The sequence below is a fragment of the Drosophila erecta genome, unplaced genomic scaffold, assembly GCF_003286155.1.
Source record: "Drosophila erecta strain 14021-0224.00,06,07 unplaced genomic scaffold, DereRS2 tig00000055-arrow-pilon, whole genome shotgun sequence".
Classification (NCBI taxonomy): Eukaryota; Metazoa; Arthropoda; class Insecta; order Diptera; family Drosophilidae; genus Drosophila; species Drosophila erecta.
The window spans coordinates 17962060-17977212 of record NW_020825200.1 but is presented as its reverse complement, the minus strand read 5'-3'; the positions used below and the strand labels follow the sequence as shown (position 1 = coordinate 17977212).

Here is a 15153-nt window from a genome sequence, read left to right as displayed (position 1 = left end):
AAAAGTTGACGTTAGGCGTTTCAGTATTCTGGAAAGTACACGCTGCGTGCACACTGCACCCTCAATCGCCGCCAACTTCACTGGCTTCTCTTTACTTTACCAAAGAACGTGGAGCGAACAGCACCGCGTTGCGAAAGATAACTAATTAAAAAATGTAAGTAATTCAGATATGATAGGCGACCGGTGAATGCAGCGAATATAACTGTGAATCGAGTTCTACTGGCTTGTTTGCAGAACTCAATGTTGCGAGATTAATTTGTGATTCGCAGGGAAATGCACTTCACCGATTGCACTTCAAATTGCAGTCACGTGGTTGAGAATCCATTGCAATCTCAACAAATTATCCAAATTAATGAGAATGTTTTCTAACCGATGCATTTGCTTGAATTGTAGGTGAACCAGTGATTACTAGGTGCTTGGTTCAAGCGCTGGCATGTGTGGAATAAATTGGTAAGTTAAATGTTACCCCTATAAATATAACGTTTTTTTTATAAAGTAATATAAATATATTCATGCGAGCACGAGTCGCTGGTGTAAAGAAACTACTACTTTAGCTAGTGCTTTTTACTTGCTCGCAGAAAAATGTGCTTTGCCCAAGCATAACCCAAATTGTCAATACCCGAGTTTGCGGTGCATATTATTTTCGTAAAGCCGACAGTTTTAACCCTCTTAACTAGTTATGTTCAGAGTTTGTAGAGGTGCTAATCCAAAAATATCTTTTTTCAGAAACAAAATGGAGTCATGTGCAACACGTGTTTCTGGCAGAGATCGACATAAGGTATGAATTCACTCCAAACCTTAAATTAGGCCATCTCAATTATCTGATGATTTATAATTCTATTTTCTGACATCTCTTATGAACCGTTGTGATTCAAATCAGTTAAAACTAATTCTGACACTTTCAATTCACCTAAATATACATCTTTTTTGTGGCCGTGACTTATGAACTTATCTTTTACTTGCAGATCGTTCATGCGACTTCGTTACGGAATATTAATGGGGATCTCTTCATAAAATGGTAATTTTTCTCATAATTTATGAACATTAGTTTGAAATTTCGTGATGAATGACCATTACATCATCTTTCGACTGAAAAACACTTTGATGTATACTAGTTTTCACTGAATTTTAAATCTGTAAATATAAAATCTGTGACTAAAAGTATGTTTTACATTTGAATAATCCAATTATATTTTAATTGCAGTTTATTACATCGCACAATGGTCACACGAGGCTTACAAACCTAGTTTCTATTGCGTTCAAATCGTTCATTCGACTTCATTACGGAATATTAATGGGGATCTCTAAAAGGTAATTTTTCTCATATTTTATGAACATTAGTTCGAAATTTCGTGATGAATGACTTTTATACCATCTTTCGACTGAAAAACACTTTGATGTATACAAGTTTTCACTGAATTTTAAATTTAACACTCTAGAATCTGTGATTAAAAGTTTGTTTTACATTTGAATAATCCAATTATATTTAATTACAGTTCATTACAACACACAATGGATAAAAAATACTGTGACGAACGAAGCTTACCAAGCCAGTTAAAAAGGTAATTAATTAATTAATATGTTGATGCTTTAAAATTTTTGTGACATCTGTAATGAAGCTTGTGATTCAAAATTTTTCTATTATAATTAACTGATGACTTTGAAATCGCTAAAACGATTAGTCTATATTAATGGCAATCTTACTGTTTATTTTGTTTTACAGGTGTTAAAGCAGTACAAAAATGCCAATGGTTCATTTATCCAGGCCAGGAAGGTTTGTATTCAAGAGATCCTGTTTATCGGGAATAGAGACTTCAATGATGATCATTTTAAACCATTCACAGACACCATATAAAGGTCAAGCGCTGACAATCTTCTTCAATATTCTTTTGGAGATAGGGAGTCATGTTTGACTGGTTATGGGCCATGGTTAAAAACTTGGCACTGAGCATCATAATGCATTGTAAAATGAATTAATACCTTAAGGAAATAAACTAAATTTGCTGTTCTTGTCTTTTCAGGTTTGGAACCTTTGATGAAAAATATTATAATATTGTGGAACCATAAATAAATAAAACTCAATTTGCGTTGTTAAAAATCGTTTTTTACTAAATTTGCACGCTCGCGAAGGGCTAGTTCCTGGTCCTGCTTTGCAATCATTCGCTCGCCCTTCGACTTCTTCCCTATGCCCAGCTTCGGCAATCCCCTATTAAGACCCTCGAGAAGAACACATGCCTTGCAGGGCTGCTGCGAGGAAACAAACCCACACCGGGTGCATATGCCACGCTCAGGCTTCTTTACCGTATCTTTGAAGCGAAGCTGTTCGCCGGAGTAGATGATATCCATTATAACCGAAGGTCGCACCTTCTCCAGATCCTTGAGAAACGCTCTGGCGTGGCCGCGATACGCATTGGGGGCGAATACGCACTCAGTTGAAAAGTAGACCAGCTTCTTATAGTGGGCGTACATCACGATTTCCTTCTCGTAGCTGTATTTAAGAGGCTTCACACGGGGAATGGTATCCTCGCCCCCGCCGGTACGAATGCTCGTGCAGCGTCGCAGGCGCGCCGTGTCCCCACGGAGCACATTCATCAAGACAGTCTCCGCAATATCATCCGCATTGTGGCCTGTGGCTATGCTGTCTACGCCCAACAGCTTAGCCCCTCTATCCAAGGCCTGTCGGCGGAAGACTCCGCAAAACGTGCAGTTGTTAGAACGGCCGATCTGGGCAACAATACGGTCCATGGTCCAACCGTAGAGCTCCTCGTAGGACAAGATCTTTAGTGGCATCTGGTAGTCATCCCGGTTCTGTTTCACTGTCTCCAAACTGTCATCCCGATAGCCAGTGATGCCCTCGTCTATAGAAAGGAGCACCAGTTCCAGGCCGTAATTATGACGTTCGTTCAGCAGTTTTAAGCTGTTGGACACTGAGATTAGAGAGGTGGGATGGGAGAAACGGTACAACTTACACGTGGGCCAGGACCGTGGAATCCTTTCCTCCACTGGCCGCTACGGCCACCTTCTCGCCACGTCGAAACAAGTTGCTGGAGGAGATTGTGTGATGGATCTCTGCCTCAAAGGCGGCAAAGAAGCACTCCTTGCACAGGGCATCGCCGGTTTTGGGGCGCTTCGGGAAAAACATCATTAATAGGACTTATTATAGGATGTTGAGCTAATGAATTACCTTCAAAGCAGCGCGATTTCCGCACTGAGACTTGCAGTTAATGGGCATTTTTACTCACACTTAATTCACATTCAGCAGTAACCAACACTGGCTTTAGACAAAATCATATTACCCAGCACTATTTGGAATAAATGAAAAATAAAGATTTATATTTACAATGAGCGCCGGGAAAGAGTCAAAAGCCTTGATCAAGGACATCCGGGAGACCATTAAGCTGGGCAAGCATGCGGAGGCCATACCCAAGTGCCAAGTGACGTCACTATAGGACATACCAATTACGCATCATCCTAATGACTTTATTGCAGCGCCTGCTGAAATCGGAGCCCAAAAATGCCATGGGCTACTTGTTGCTCGGCGCAGCCTACCAGAACATCGACAAGGCGGAGGCGGCCAAGAACCTAAGGCAGTGCATCAATTTTACGGAGGGACCGGCAACCGTCGCGCTCCTCGGACTCGCCAACTGCGCGCCCAGCAACGAACTGCCTGAAATCTATGATCAGTTGGCTGACCTGCAACCGTAAGAATCTGGTCATGACAACACTCCTGCTCTTAATCCATACATGCAGAACAGGAACTACCGATTTTTTCGAATCAGGTGAAACCTGAAGTTTAAGCCTTTGTGGATTATTTAAGATTATAAACCCCTGGTTGTGTTTTTGAAGTATCGACTATACTTCTTTATAGTCCTCCCATTTAGTCATGAAATGACTACTAAACTGGTCTTTACATTACGTTTTTAGAGAACAATCCTTGGACTGGTTGGAAAAGCTTTTTAACTTGGCCTCGGACCCAAATGTGGCTCCTTTCTGCTTCACAGTACTAAAAACTAGAGTAAAGGACCCAGATAATAGAAATTTTATTAAAATTCAGGAGTATCTGGGACGCATTTGGATTTCAAACGACTTCGAAATTGTACCTGAAGATACACAGCTTGTAAGTTACCTTTTCATTTATTTATTTTTTATACAAAGCAAACTTAAGGTTGAAATATAAAGCAATATAATTTATATGAGCACAAGTATCCATGGCCTACAGATGAATACCTTTTCATAAATTAGTTCGTAACGACTAATTACACATTTCCTTAGTACAAAACGACTATGGACGCTCTACTGCAGACCTCGGAACCAAGTGCAAAGAGTGTGGTTTACAAGCGCTACTTAAAGTGGCTTTACAAGAACCAGGATTATGAGACATGTGTGCGACACGCCTGCAACATGACCGAGTCGCATCCCAAGGATGTATATGGCTTCGAGTGGATATGCAAGACCTACTGCGAACACCACGAGCAATCCGAAATAGTTTTTTGGCAACAGGAGCTGAGGCAGCCCATTCAACAGTACGCTGAGCAGCTTCTGGAGCTAAATCCTAACTCTAACTTGGCTTTGTTGGTTAAAGCCCTGGAACTCTTTGCTGAGGGGCAGCTCGTCGCATCCAGACAGTTGGCATTGCAGGCGCAGAAAAGTCAACCTGCGTACAAAGGAACGCTGGAATTGCTGGCGCGTATCCACATGGAGCTGGGCGCTTACAAGTTGGCCCTTCAGCTATGGCAGGAGATTGGTCAGAAAAACGACGCTTATGCTCTGTGTCTATCGCACGAAAACTGTGTATCAAAACTAAAAGAAGCTGTAACGATTTTAAAAACGCTTGAGAACTCCGAGGGCAATATTAAGTCTTTGGCTCGGTGAGCTTCATATCTACAGTGACTGTTAAATTTTTAAGCTTAACAAGATTTTAAAAAATTTGCAGCTGCTTCTTCAAGCTGGGTGAACTGCAGCTGCTGCAAGATTTGCCTTTGGATGATCTGTCCAAAGCAGAATTTGTTTTGTAAGTAAAAAATACAAGAATTGAGGAAGTCATTTCCAACCTTGTCATCTGTTATACCAGATCCCCATCTGAAGCTCTTCAAGAAATTGGTAACTGTGAGACTTTTGAGGCACATCTACTTCGGTGCAAGCTGCATATGGCGCTGAAAAACTATTCCGACGCCCTAAACTCTGTATTGAAGGCAACTCGACTGCGACCGCACTTTGCCGAGTGCTTCGACTATCTGGGCAGGCTGTACCCGCTGGCCACTGGGGACTTCTCACGAGCCCGTAAGTGCTACGAGAAGTGTGTAAGCCTTAATCCCCTAGCTGAGGAAGCTGTCGATGCTTTGAGCTATATCTACCAGGAACTGGGCGAGGAGGAACTGAACGAGACACTGCTGCTGAACACAGTGAGCCATTTGGCCAGCGATGAATCAATCCGATTGCAGTACAAGCTTGGTTTGCATTTCTTGAATGTGAAGAAGTGGGACAACGTAAGAAATTGATGATCATTGATAAATCCTACATAACACTTTTATTGCAGGCGATCCAATGCTTTCGCATTGCCATTAAGAATGACTCCCGTTGCATTATCTACTGGGAGTCATTGGGTGATGCTTATGCAGCACGCGGTTCCTACAACTCGGCCATTCGAGTCTTTCAAAAGATCCTTGAACTATCACCGGAGAATGATTACGCTCTGCTTCAGATAGCCTTAGTGAAAACGGTGCTACATTCCAAAATTAAGAACATAACAGAAATAATTTTTACCACATTTAATAGACAATACACATGTACACTGAATCTATTGAAGATTTCGATACGCTGCTAAATCGGAATCCTAGTTACCTGCCCGGACTTCGAGGTGCTGCTGAGGCGCATATTGGCATTGCAAATAGTTTGAAGAGCCAGAACTTGTACGGAAGATCTAAAGAGCATTTCCAATTGGCTGTGGGACACCTTCAAAGGTATGAGCTCAGCCACTAATTAATTAATTAATTAAGTAATTCTGCTGATAAATGTTATCCATTTCTTACAGCGCCTTTCTCCAGCGGGAAGCTCAAGGCATGGTTTGGCTATGGCGCCTCTCAGCCAGTATTTTTGTTCAGACAGCCCAGTTGCCACACTCGTTGGCCAACTTGGATGTGGCTGGAAACCTAGCTAAACGCGAAGAACCCATTGCGTATCTGTCACGCAAGGATCTTCTACTGCTAGCTCAGCGCTTCTACTTATGCGCCTTAAAACTAAAACAGAATACATACCTGTGGTACGAGCTGTCGTTGGCCAGCTACTACAGTGCTATTCTTATCCCCGAAAATGCAAAAAGCCACTTAGAGACAGCGACTAAGGCGTGTAAAATGGCCATTAAAGAGCGTGGCAATCGATGGCAAAATTGGAATCTTCTCGGAGTGATCAATATGCACTCCGAATATGAAAACTTGTCATTGGCACAGCACTGTTTTATTCAAGCTGTGGAGCTCGAAAGAAAGTGCTACACAGCGTGGACCAATCTCGGAGTGCTCTATATTAAACTAAATGAAGTCCGATTGGCCAACGAGGCCTTTACGAGAGCCCAACAATCAAGTCCCATGTACACCAACGCTTGGATTGGTCAAGCAATGGTGGCGGAGTCGATTGGTGATCGCGAGGAAGCCTTTGACCTGTTTCGTCACTGCCAGCAGTTCGATTACCATCCGGAGGCGGCGCTGGGTTTCGCGCACTGGGTGTGCGAAATGCTGTCGGATCCTGGATCTCGGGACAAGCCGCACATTAAGCATGCCATCAGGCACATGTACGCTGATGTGTATGCACTGGATGCCATTAATTTGTTAGTATTATAGTAAAGTCCTTTTTAAAACCAACTAATAATTTTCACAACATTTAAGGTACGTGCAAAATGAGGAGACGGATGCAAATACAGCATCGCTTTCGTTCCAGGGATTCCTCTACGCCCGAAAGAAACTATATCAACAGGCAATCAAAGCTTTCACTCGGGCGTGTAAGTTGTGCGAACCTGGAGTGGATCGTGACAAGCTGTACACAAATCTGGGATACCTGTACTTGAAAATAGACCAGCCTGAGCAGGCGGCTCACGCCCTAAACACGGTTGCTCATGCCACATTTAAGCCGATCATAGGCCTGGCCCTGGCATATTACCGATCCGGTCATCTGCAGGAATCCTACTCTATATACAACTCCGTTCTCAGCAACGCGGTGGGCCATGACGATGACAAAGCAGCCACTATCCTAGTGGCTATGGCCTCCATGATCTACGCCTTTCAGGGCGAAGCAGACACCAAAACCCTACTTTATCAGTGGTTTGTAGCTCAATATTTTTTTGTTTGTTCAACATTTCTATTGTTATGATTTTCAAAAGTGTCTTGTTGAAGGAAGTCCCCATTCAGGCGTTGTACTCAGCCCTTGCCCTAGGCATACTTCATAGAGATAATGAGTCGACCCTAACGATACTGACGGAGCTGAAAGCGTATGCTTTTAAGGAGGAATATTGTGCCGATATATCCTATTTAACGGCTTACTACATACTTATAAATGTTTGTTGAAAGTGGTGAAAGTTGTGGTTCTACAATAATAATACTATGATCTTTTCAGGAGGGTGCCCGAAAAGCGTTGTGTTATCTACAGACTCGTATCCGAATGTTTCCCCATTCCAGAAGTCTTCGAAATGTATTTCTTAAGTTTCTTCTGGATTATTTCTTTGATGACAAATTCTACCGACTGGCTACTTCAAATATGGGTCTAATAGCTCTTACACTTGGACATACTACTCAACAAAATTGGTAAGTCTACTAAATTTCTATACAATATAAATTTCTATACTGATTTTATTTATATTCAGCATCTTGGCCAGCGAAGAGACCCTGACTACTATATATGCCAGTCAGGCGGTTAGTCCAGTAGACACGACCTTATCCATGAAGTTGTTGCAACGCGCTATACGGCTGAACCCAACTGACCAGCGAGCCAGACAATTACTTTCCGACAGGATTGCCAATTCATGATACTGTTCAACTAAATAAACGATCTTTAAAATGTATATGTATTTGTATTTCAACCGCCAAACTGATAGTGCTCGAAAACACTCAAGGCAATGTGACCGTGCTGCTGGTTGTGAAGCGGTGGTCACACTGCGTCGGGGGTGAAGCCAAGTCCACGAAAAAGTGAATAAAAAGCGAAAAATGTGCGTGAAATAGTCAAATAGTGTATGAACTAGCAATGCAAGACACCAAAAGTGACAATGTGCCGCATAACTAGCCATAGATAAAGCTCTAAATCGCCGTTAGGCTATGCACTGCGCCCTGCATACCTGCGTATGAAAAACCTGCTACCGCCGCAATTACAGTTAGACACTAAAATAGCTGCACGGCCAGCTATTTGGCCAGGTTGCAAGGTGATTTGGGGCACGTATCTTCGCGACCAGGAGATTCGGAATCGGGCATAGCCCACGCACGCTAGCCCAATTGCAATGGAAAACGAATCCGTCAAGTCGGAACACAGTGGACGCTCCAGACGCTCGCGGAATCACAATAACAACGGTGGAGGGGGAGGTGGTGGTGGCAGTGGCGGAGGTGGCAGTGTCAACAACGGCTACCACAGGGAACGGGATCGCTCCAGACATTCCCACCGCAGCACACACTCCTCAAAGTCGGGCAAGGGATTTCAGCGGGGCGACATGGCACCTTACCAGACAAGCGTTAATATGACAGGTGAGTTTCATGGTTCTAGTAGTCACTGAAAACCAATTCACCCAGCTGTTTTTTGGCCACAAGAAGACGGCAGCCACGATGGCCAGGAAGTCATCGAAGTGCAAATCCTTCCACAGGACGAGAATTGGGGCGAGAACACTACCGCCGTCACGGGAAATACTTCGGAGCAAAGCATCTCCATGGAGGACATCAACAACATGTGGCATCGTGAGAGCGACAAGGGTTTCGGTTTTGCCTGCCGCCGATATGTGGAGTCTAGCTTCTACTTCCTGCTGGGATGCGGAGCGTTTTTCTCGCCAGTGGCAATGGTGGTAATGCCGTATGTAGGCTTCTTCCCATCGGCCTTCGATCACCCGGAAATAACGCAGACGGTACGCACCCAGCTGCTGGCCTGCAGTGAGCAGTGCAAGGGTCAACTGGTCTCGCTGGCCGCCCGGTTGCTGCTCCTGGCCATCGGTCTGTGGGCGGTGTTCATGCGACGTACATCGGCTACCATGCCACGGATTTTCCTGTATCGCGCACTCGTCCTCCTTCTTGTCACCATCTGTACGTTTGCTTACTGGCTTTTCTACATCGTGCAGGTCACAAACGGGGCGAAGATCGTTGTAGAGACTGGCGGCGATGCCGTGGACTACAAGTCACTGGTGGGCTATGCCACAAACTTTGTGGACACTCTGCTATTTATTCACTATGTAGCCGTGGTGTTACTGGAGCTGCGACACCAGCAGCCCTGCTACTACATTAAGATTATTCGCTCTCCGGACGGCGTTTCGCGCTCCTACATGCTGGGCCAACTGAGCATTCAACGGGCGGCTGTGTGGGTGCTACAACACTACTATGTGGACTTCCCCATCTTCAACCCTTACCTGGAGCGCATCCCTATATCGGTCTCCAAATCCCAGCGAAACAAGATATCGAACAGTTTCAAGTACTACGAAGTGGATGGGGTGAGCAATTCGCAACAGCAAAGCCAGAGTCGAGCAGTTCTAGCAGCCAACGCCCGACGCCGGGACTCGTCGCACAACGAGCGCTTTTATGAAGAGCACGAGTACGAACGTCGTGTAAAGAAGCGACGTGCCCGTCTTATAACTGCCGCCGAGGAAGCCTTTACCCACATCAAACGCATTCATAACGAACCGGCTCCGGCACTGCCGCTTGATCCGCAGGAGGCTGCCTCGGCGGTTTTTCCCTCGATGGCCAGGGCTCTGCAAAAATACTTACGGGTTACGCGTCAACAGCCGCGGCATACCTTTGAGAGCATACTGAAGCATCTGGCACACTGCCTTAAGCATGATCTGTCCCCCCGCGCCTTCTTGGAACCGTATTTGACCGAGTCTCCAGTGATGCAGAGTGAGAAGGAGCGACGCTGGGTGCAGTCGTGGTCTCTGATCTGCGACGAGATCGTCTCCCGACCAATTGGCAACGAATGCACGTTTCAGTTAATTCAGAACGATGTCTCCCTAATGGTCACCGTACACAAGCTGCCACACTTTAACCTGGCCGAGGAGGTTGTGGATCCCAAAAGCAACAAATTTGTTCTTAAGTTGAACTCCGAGACATCCGTATGACACCACCAAAACGCCCCTCCGATCAACACGCCCACTCACAGCAATCAGACGCAATCATCCTATTTGCATGTGTTTGTCTGATAATCCCAACTAATAATTCCTTCACTTATTTTCCAAAAGTTTTCAACCTGATCGATGACTTCCTTGTGAGAATTGCCATCAGGGTATTTTAATTTTTGAAACACCATAACCAATCAATCAATGCAATCAAAATTACTTATGTATGAATTAGATGAGTATTTTTAGATCGATCCTTGAATTTTGAAAAAAAAAAAACATGTTGGAAGGTTAGAACTGAAAAGTTTTTGTGAAAACCAAATTTTTAGGCAGGCCCAGTTGCTAAATCTTGATCTTGTTACAAATGATAAGATGAGAAGACAACGTACTTATCAGCGCTGAACTCAAACTTATGACCCAAATATCAACAAACAATGCTCATGCTCAAAAGCCCAGTGTATCATCCTTAACCGACACGAACATATCACACCCTTTGATAAGCAAACATGACTTACAAGTTCCCAAAGTATTAATTATAAGAATGATGGTTTGGCATGCAGAACCGCGATCTTAACTCTTAAATGCTGCTCTTTTATACACTTTTTTATTTTAGGAAATATGTTTAGTGTAAAGTTGGGCTTACTCGTCTCGAAATATCTTAAATTGTAATCGATATTTGGGACGCGTAAGTCTTATCGCTAGCCTTAAGATGGAATGGAGTGAGCTAAGGCAAACCCATGGAATTTTAGCTAGGATTTTATCGGACTTGCGCAAAAAGTGCATTATCCACTTTTGACGCGACTTAATAAGATTTTAAATACGCACATTTAAGCCGAAACCGAATGGTCCTAACTCTTCAGCCACAAAGTTGAGAAACGACGACACTATAACTCGAATGCAACTGATGACAAATACATAATATAAGCGAAGACTGCCTGAATATGCATTTTATACACACAAATTGCCAACAGCCACTAGCAGGTGTATGTACTAACCTGTGCATAGCAACCACATATATACAAAAACTCGTGTATTTTTAGAGACAAAATTACAGTGATAAGGACCCGAATTCGTATTCGAACATGTGTACGTTCCAGTGAACCCAATATATACATATATGATATATACCTATTTACAAAACTACTTAGAAACGTTTGCTTGAGGTTTGATTTTATTTTCGTTTTATAGCTAAATGTCTTCTGTCGAAGCTCTTTTATATTGCAATTATCTAGCAATTACTTAAAGCAATTGGAAAACCAACCTAAGCATACCATTTATACATTTACTCCCGAATTGTAACTGTTGTAATTGTAACTAGCATATAAAAACCACATGCCGTAAATAAATCAAACCCACTTCTTTAACAGCTTTAATGGAATTGTTCTATCTAGAGGTTGTTCCGGTGACGCAAATTGTAGAAATGCGCACGTAATTAATTCACTCATAGGGGACCTTTGAAAGCCTGTAAGTGACGTTATCAGCTCCAGATTAATAAGCAGTTCCTATATTGATTAATGAGCCATTTGGTCTACCATATTGTACAGAAGTGAGTAGATTTAATCGCTGATCAAGCTCCAGATTAATGAGCAGTTCCTATATTGATTAATGAGCCATTTGGTCTACCATATTGTACAGAAGTGAGTAGATTTAATCGCTAATCAATGAGTTTTAAGTTCTTTGAATCACTCCCACTCGAATTTTCATGATAAGAGTATCAAATTCAAATAATTAAAGTGCAGTGAGCATGTTGGTCTCACTACTCGAATATCAAACCAGGGAAACCGATGATTAGGTGGTGCCTGGTGGATGGTGCGTACGCTTTTATTTACGTAATTTCATAAATACAAGCCGAATGTGGGTGGAGTACTAACATATCAGATATCCTTTAAACAATAATAGGCAACAGCTTGCGCAGCTGTTGATTTTTGGCTTGTGCGTCAGTGCTGTTGGTATAGAACTTCTAATTTTAGACAGGTCTACGTGTCTTCGTCCAAGTCGCCTAGTCTATCCACTTAAAGGCGTATTCGGATTACTCCTTCTTGCGCTGGAGGCCGTTCTTGCTTGGCTCATAGAATTCCTCCACAATGGCCTCCACCATGGTGTTCATAGTATTAGTCAGCTTGCCCCAGTTTTTCTCGTCCGGTTTGCCACACATCTCGGCGTAATACTTCATCTTGGGCTCCGTGCCGCTGGTGCGTAGAGTGACTACAAGGCCGTTTTTAAAGGTAAATGTGATCATCTGGGAGCTGGAGCTTGTCGGCAAGGTGGCCTTCTTGTCGCCAGTGCTACTGTCGAATCCAGTGGTTAGATCACGGACGTTTTCGATCTCGTACTCGCCGTTAAGGATGCTGGTCGGATAGGTGTCTGCCTTGCCCTCGTCCCATGTGCGCAAGCGCTCAAAGATCTGCTCGATGACCGGCGGGCAGCGGCATATGACATAGGAGCTGATAGTCGTGTGGAACCCATATGTCTCGTATATGTCACGAAGTTTCTCCTGCAGTGTCATGCACAGTTTGCACCGAAGATAGCACGCCATGGTGGCCAAATGGGCAGCCGCGCTGACACCATCCTTGTCAAGCACGGCAGTGCCGACCATAAAGCCGATAGCCTCTTCGAAGGCAAACAACACCGTCTTTCCAGCCTGCTGTTGCTCGATTGCCTTGTTGCCCATCCACTTAAAACCTGTCAGTGTTTCGAAGAACTGGAAGCCTTCCCGCTCTCCCATGGCCCTGAGGATCTTTGAGCTCACCGTACTAGCTATCATCACGCAGTTGCTTACGTCGCAGTCGGGCTCTCGCATTTTGTGCAGCTCTAGAGACCACCAGCCCAGGAGGGCGCCCACCTCGTTGCCACTGAACAGCTTGTAGCTACCATCCTCCCGCACTTCGGCAACTGCCAGGCGGTCGGCATCGGGATCGTTGGCTAAAATGATTTGGCTACTGTTGGCTTTCGCTGTTCTAATGGACAAATCCAAAGAGGTCTTTCCCTCCTCCGGATTGGGCATCGGAGTGGTGGGAAACTCTGGGTCCGGCTCCTGCTGCTCGCACACCGAAATGAACGGCTTCATATTGATTCGGGCGAAAGCCTGCTTCACAAATTCATAGCCCACGCCATGCATGGCCGTATAGGTGAAGGAGATAGGACACCTTCCGTTTGGCTCAAGCATAGTACAGGGCAGTTTTTTCTTTAGGATATCGAAATATGGCGGCACAACGATGTCGTACGGATCCTCCAGCATTGTGTTCGAACACATCGCCGAGTCGTCCCAGGATGATCCCTTGGGCTCCAAATTGTTTAAAATTGCCTCCTGTATACCCTCGTCGTGTGGTGGGATGATTTGAGCTCCATTGGTCCAATACACCTTGTAGCCATTGTCCTCCTTGGGATTGTGTGAGGCAGTCACCATGACGCCGGCCAAGCACTGGAGCCTCAAGATGGCAAAAGGCACCATGGGCGTGGCCACGTAGCGCTTGAACAACCACACCTTGAAATCGTTGTTTAGGAACACAATGGCCGATAGCTCGGCGAAACGGTGGCTATTGTACCGACCGTCATACCCGAAGACAATGCCACGCCCGGACCAGTCCGCCGGATCAGGGTACTGTTCCTTGATGTACTCGCACAAGCCCTGCGCCGTCCTGTTACCGAATTCAATTAGGTAAATGGTCAATAAACTTGGAGGTAAGATAAGATCAAACTTACTGAATGACCACCAGCTCGTTCATGGAGTCAAAACCAGCCCGCATGCAAGCCCTCAACCCTGCAGTGCCAAAGCTGATGCGGGTGCACAGCCTTTTGCGCAGCCTATTTAATCACAGAGTTCAGCATATTAAACTATGATTCCTTTTGCTAGGATTATCCTTACGTGTCCCAATCCTTTGCCCGAACTGCGTCCATGATTTGGCAGGCGGTGCTGGCACATTTGTCCCATCGAATCCACTTGCGGATCTCGCCATCTAGCTCCGGATCGCCCGAAAGAACCATGTTCTTGATCTCGCACAGCATCTGGCCCCCGGCTTGACACATGGTGGCTGAGTTTTTTGGCCAAAAGATCTGTTTAATTTCAAGTTGAATTTGGAAGAATGCCGAACGGGACCGGAGAAAAGGCAGCACTTGGTTGGTGACAGTGATGTCACAGCCCGGCAACAAGGAAAAGCACACTGAGCTGCTGTTAGGAGCGCAATTGAAGATCTGCCGATCGACGTATGTATGTAGTGTTAGTCTGATAAGGTTCGCTAATGCGGCTACATACACACAGTCATTATGCCACGCCCCTTTATAAACATACGGCAAATTTTGACAAAGCGGCCCCCCGTCAAATTTATTTTTGATGCCGTGAGTTTGAGATGACACCGTGACTAGGTGATTATCAGTGATGGGATGCAGACATGTCAACGCATTTAAATGTAAACTAATAATTAACCAAATTTAGTTTAACTCAACTCAAATTTTAAACTCAACTAGCGTAGGAAACTCCAGAGAAGAGGTTTTTGACTTTATAGGGCGCATTAACCTTCATTTGTGGATCTTTTTTTATAATTCCCATTGTTTGCCAACAAAATCAGCATAATCAAAAGCGATAAACTACTAAGGAAGTATACGCGTACTTGGCAGTGTTTTAGATTTGAGTAACTGATAAGAATATGTTCATACAGAAATCTTAAATCTCCTTTAACATATCGACCTTAATCATTTATATTTTCCAAATATTGATCTTCTTTAAATAATAAAATTCGTGTGATAAAAAGATTGCAAGCCAAGAATTAAAAAAAATGTTTTTTTTTTTAAAGTTAGTATTAAAAGACACGTTGATAAAATTTGATGCTGCTAATTATGAAATTATGTTTTCCAAGAAAATATGTTCTTGACAT

At 44.1% G+C, this 15153-nt stretch overlaps 4 protein-coding genes, 1 long non-coding RNA gene and 4 other non-coding genes across 12 annotated transcripts; 7 read left to right on the top strand and 2 right to left on the bottom strand.

Moving 5' to 3' along the window:
- The first annotated feature begins 54 nt into the window (after positions 1-54).
- On the top strand, positions 55-2098 carry LOC113564090. Its single transcript, XR_003407782.1, has 8 exons — positions 55-154; positions 394-450; positions 727-778; positions 966-1018; positions 1205-1311; positions 1497-1562; positions 1724-1774; positions 2022-2098. It is a non-coding gene; the product is annotated as an uncharacterized LOC113564090 (long non-coding RNA).
- Positions 816-900, top strand: LOC6541061. The gene has a single exon (XR_046467.2). It is a non-coding gene; the product is annotated as a small nucleolar RNA Me28S-Gm3255 (small nucleolar RNA).
- Positions 1055-1133, top strand: LOC6541060. Its single transcript, XR_046466.2, has one exon. It is a non-coding gene; the product is annotated as a small nucleolar RNA Me28S-Am982 (small nucleolar RNA).
- On the top strand, positions 1348-1426 carry LOC6541059. Its single transcript, XR_046465.2, has one exon. It is a non-coding gene; the product is annotated as a small nucleolar RNA Me28S-Am982 (small nucleolar RNA).
- LOC6541058 lies at positions 1582-1659 on the top strand. Its single transcript, XR_046464.2, has one exon. It is a non-coding gene; the product is annotated as a small nucleolar RNA Me28S-Gm3255 (small nucleolar RNA).
- Positions 2089-3289, bottom strand: LOC6541054 (cytoplasmic tRNA 2-thiolation protein 1). The gene is made up of 3 exons (XM_001970329.3): positions 3185-3289; positions 2970-3127; positions 2089-2917 (listed from the first exon to the last, which is right to left on the bottom strand). The coding sequence occupies exons 1-3, from the start codon at positions 3230-3232 to the stop codon at positions 2092-2094; spliced, it is 1032 nt and encodes a 343-aa protein (XP_001970365.1). The 5' UTR covers positions 3233-3289; the 3' UTR covers positions 2089-2091.
- A 3-nt stretch (positions 3290-3292) lies between these two features.
- LOC6541053 (tetratricopeptide repeat protein 37) lies at positions 3293-8047 on the top strand. The gene is made up of 13 exons (XM_001970328.3): positions 3293-3434; positions 3490-3701; positions 3925-4117; positions 4273-4868; positions 4934-5011; positions 5072-5486; positions 5537-5719; positions 5776-5960; positions 6032-6820; positions 6879-7310; positions 7370-7544; positions 7603-7790; positions 7850-8047. Exons 1-13 carry the CDS (start codon positions 3342-3344, stop codon positions 8010-8012), a joined length of 3702 nt encoding a protein of 1233 aa, XP_001970364.1. The 5' UTR covers positions 3293-3341; the 3' UTR covers positions 8013-8047.
- A 50-nt stretch (positions 8048-8097) lies between these two features.
- Positions 8098-11655, top strand: LOC6541052 (vang-like protein 1). Of its 3 annotated transcripts, none has more exons than XM_026978887.1 (2): positions 8098-8717; positions 8784-11655. In XM_026978887.1, the coding sequence occupies exons 1-2, from the start codon at positions 8477-8479 to the stop codon at positions 10283-10285; spliced, it is 1743 nt and encodes a 580-aa protein (XP_026834688.1). In that variant the 5' UTR covers positions 8098-8476; the 3' UTR covers positions 10286-11655. The 3 variants fall into 3 exon arrangements, with proteins under 3 accessions (XP_026834688.1, XP_001970363.3, XP_026834687.1); XM_001970327.3 differs by having other exon boundaries at positions 8781-11655; XM_026978886.1 differs by having other exon boundaries at positions 8763-11655.
- A 415-nt stretch (positions 11656-12070) lies between these two features.
- On the bottom strand, positions 12071-14670 carry LOC6541051 (phosphoglucomutase-2). 2 transcript variants are annotated; one of them, XM_026978885.1, is made up of 4 exons: positions 14535-14670; positions 14148-14473; positions 13985-14086; positions 12312-13920 (listed from the first exon to the last, which is right to left on the bottom strand). In XM_026978885.1, the coding sequence occupies exons 2-4, from the start codon at positions 14306-14308 to the stop codon at positions 12312-12314; spliced, it is 1872 nt and encodes a 623-aa protein (XP_026834686.1). In that variant the 5' UTR covers positions 14309-14473; positions 14535-14670. The 2 variants fall into 2 exon arrangements, with proteins under 2 accessions (XP_001970362.2, XP_026834686.1); XM_001970326.3 differs by having other exon boundaries at positions 12071-13920; positions 14148-14634.
- Between the last annotated feature and the right edge of the window lie 483 nt (positions 14671-15153).

Coding starts and splice junctions, on each gene's coding strand:
- LOC6541051 (XM_026978885.1), bottom strand. CDS start 14,308: ATGTGTCAAGCCGGGGGCCAGATGCTGTGCGAGATCAAGAACATGGTT. Junction 14,087..14,147: donor CGGGCAAAGGATTGGGACAC/GTAAGGATAATC, acceptor GTGATTAAATAG/GCTGCGCAAAAGGCTGTGCA. Junction 13,921..13,984: donor AACGAGCTGGTGGTCATTCA/GTAAGTTTGATC, acceptor ATTCGGTAACAG/GACGGCGCAGGGCTTGTGCG.
- LOC6541052 (XM_026978886.1), top strand. CDS start 8,477: ATGGAAAACGAATCCGTCAAGTCGGAACACAGTGGACGCTCCAGACGC. Junction 8,718..8,762: donor GACAAGCGTTAATATGACAG/GTGAGTTTCATG, acceptor CAATTCACCCAG/CTGTTTTTTGGCCACAAGAA.
- LOC6541054 (XM_001970329.3), bottom strand. CDS start 3,232: ATGCCCATTAACTGCAAGTCTCAGTGCGGAAATCGCGCTGCTTTGAAG. Junction 3,128..3,184: donor GAAATCGCGCTGCTTTGAAG/GTAATTCATTAG, acceptor TTTTTCCCGAAG/CGCCCCAAAACCGGCGATGC. Junction 2,918..2,969: donor TCCACGGTCCTGGCCCACGT/GTAAGTTGTACC, acceptor AGTGTCCAACAG/CTTAAAACTGCTGAACGAAC.
- LOC6541053 (XM_001970328.3), top strand. CDS start 3,342: ATGAGCGCCGGGAAAGAGTCAAAAGCCTTGATCAAGGACATCCGGGAG. Junction 6,821..6,878: donor GCACTGGATGCCATTAATTT/GTTAGTATTATA, acceptor ACAACATTTAAG/GTACGTGCAAAATGAGGAGA. Junction 7,545..7,602: donor CTTACTACATACTTATAAAT/GTTTGTTGAAAG, acceptor TGATCTTTTCAG/GAGGGTGCCCGAAAAGCGTT.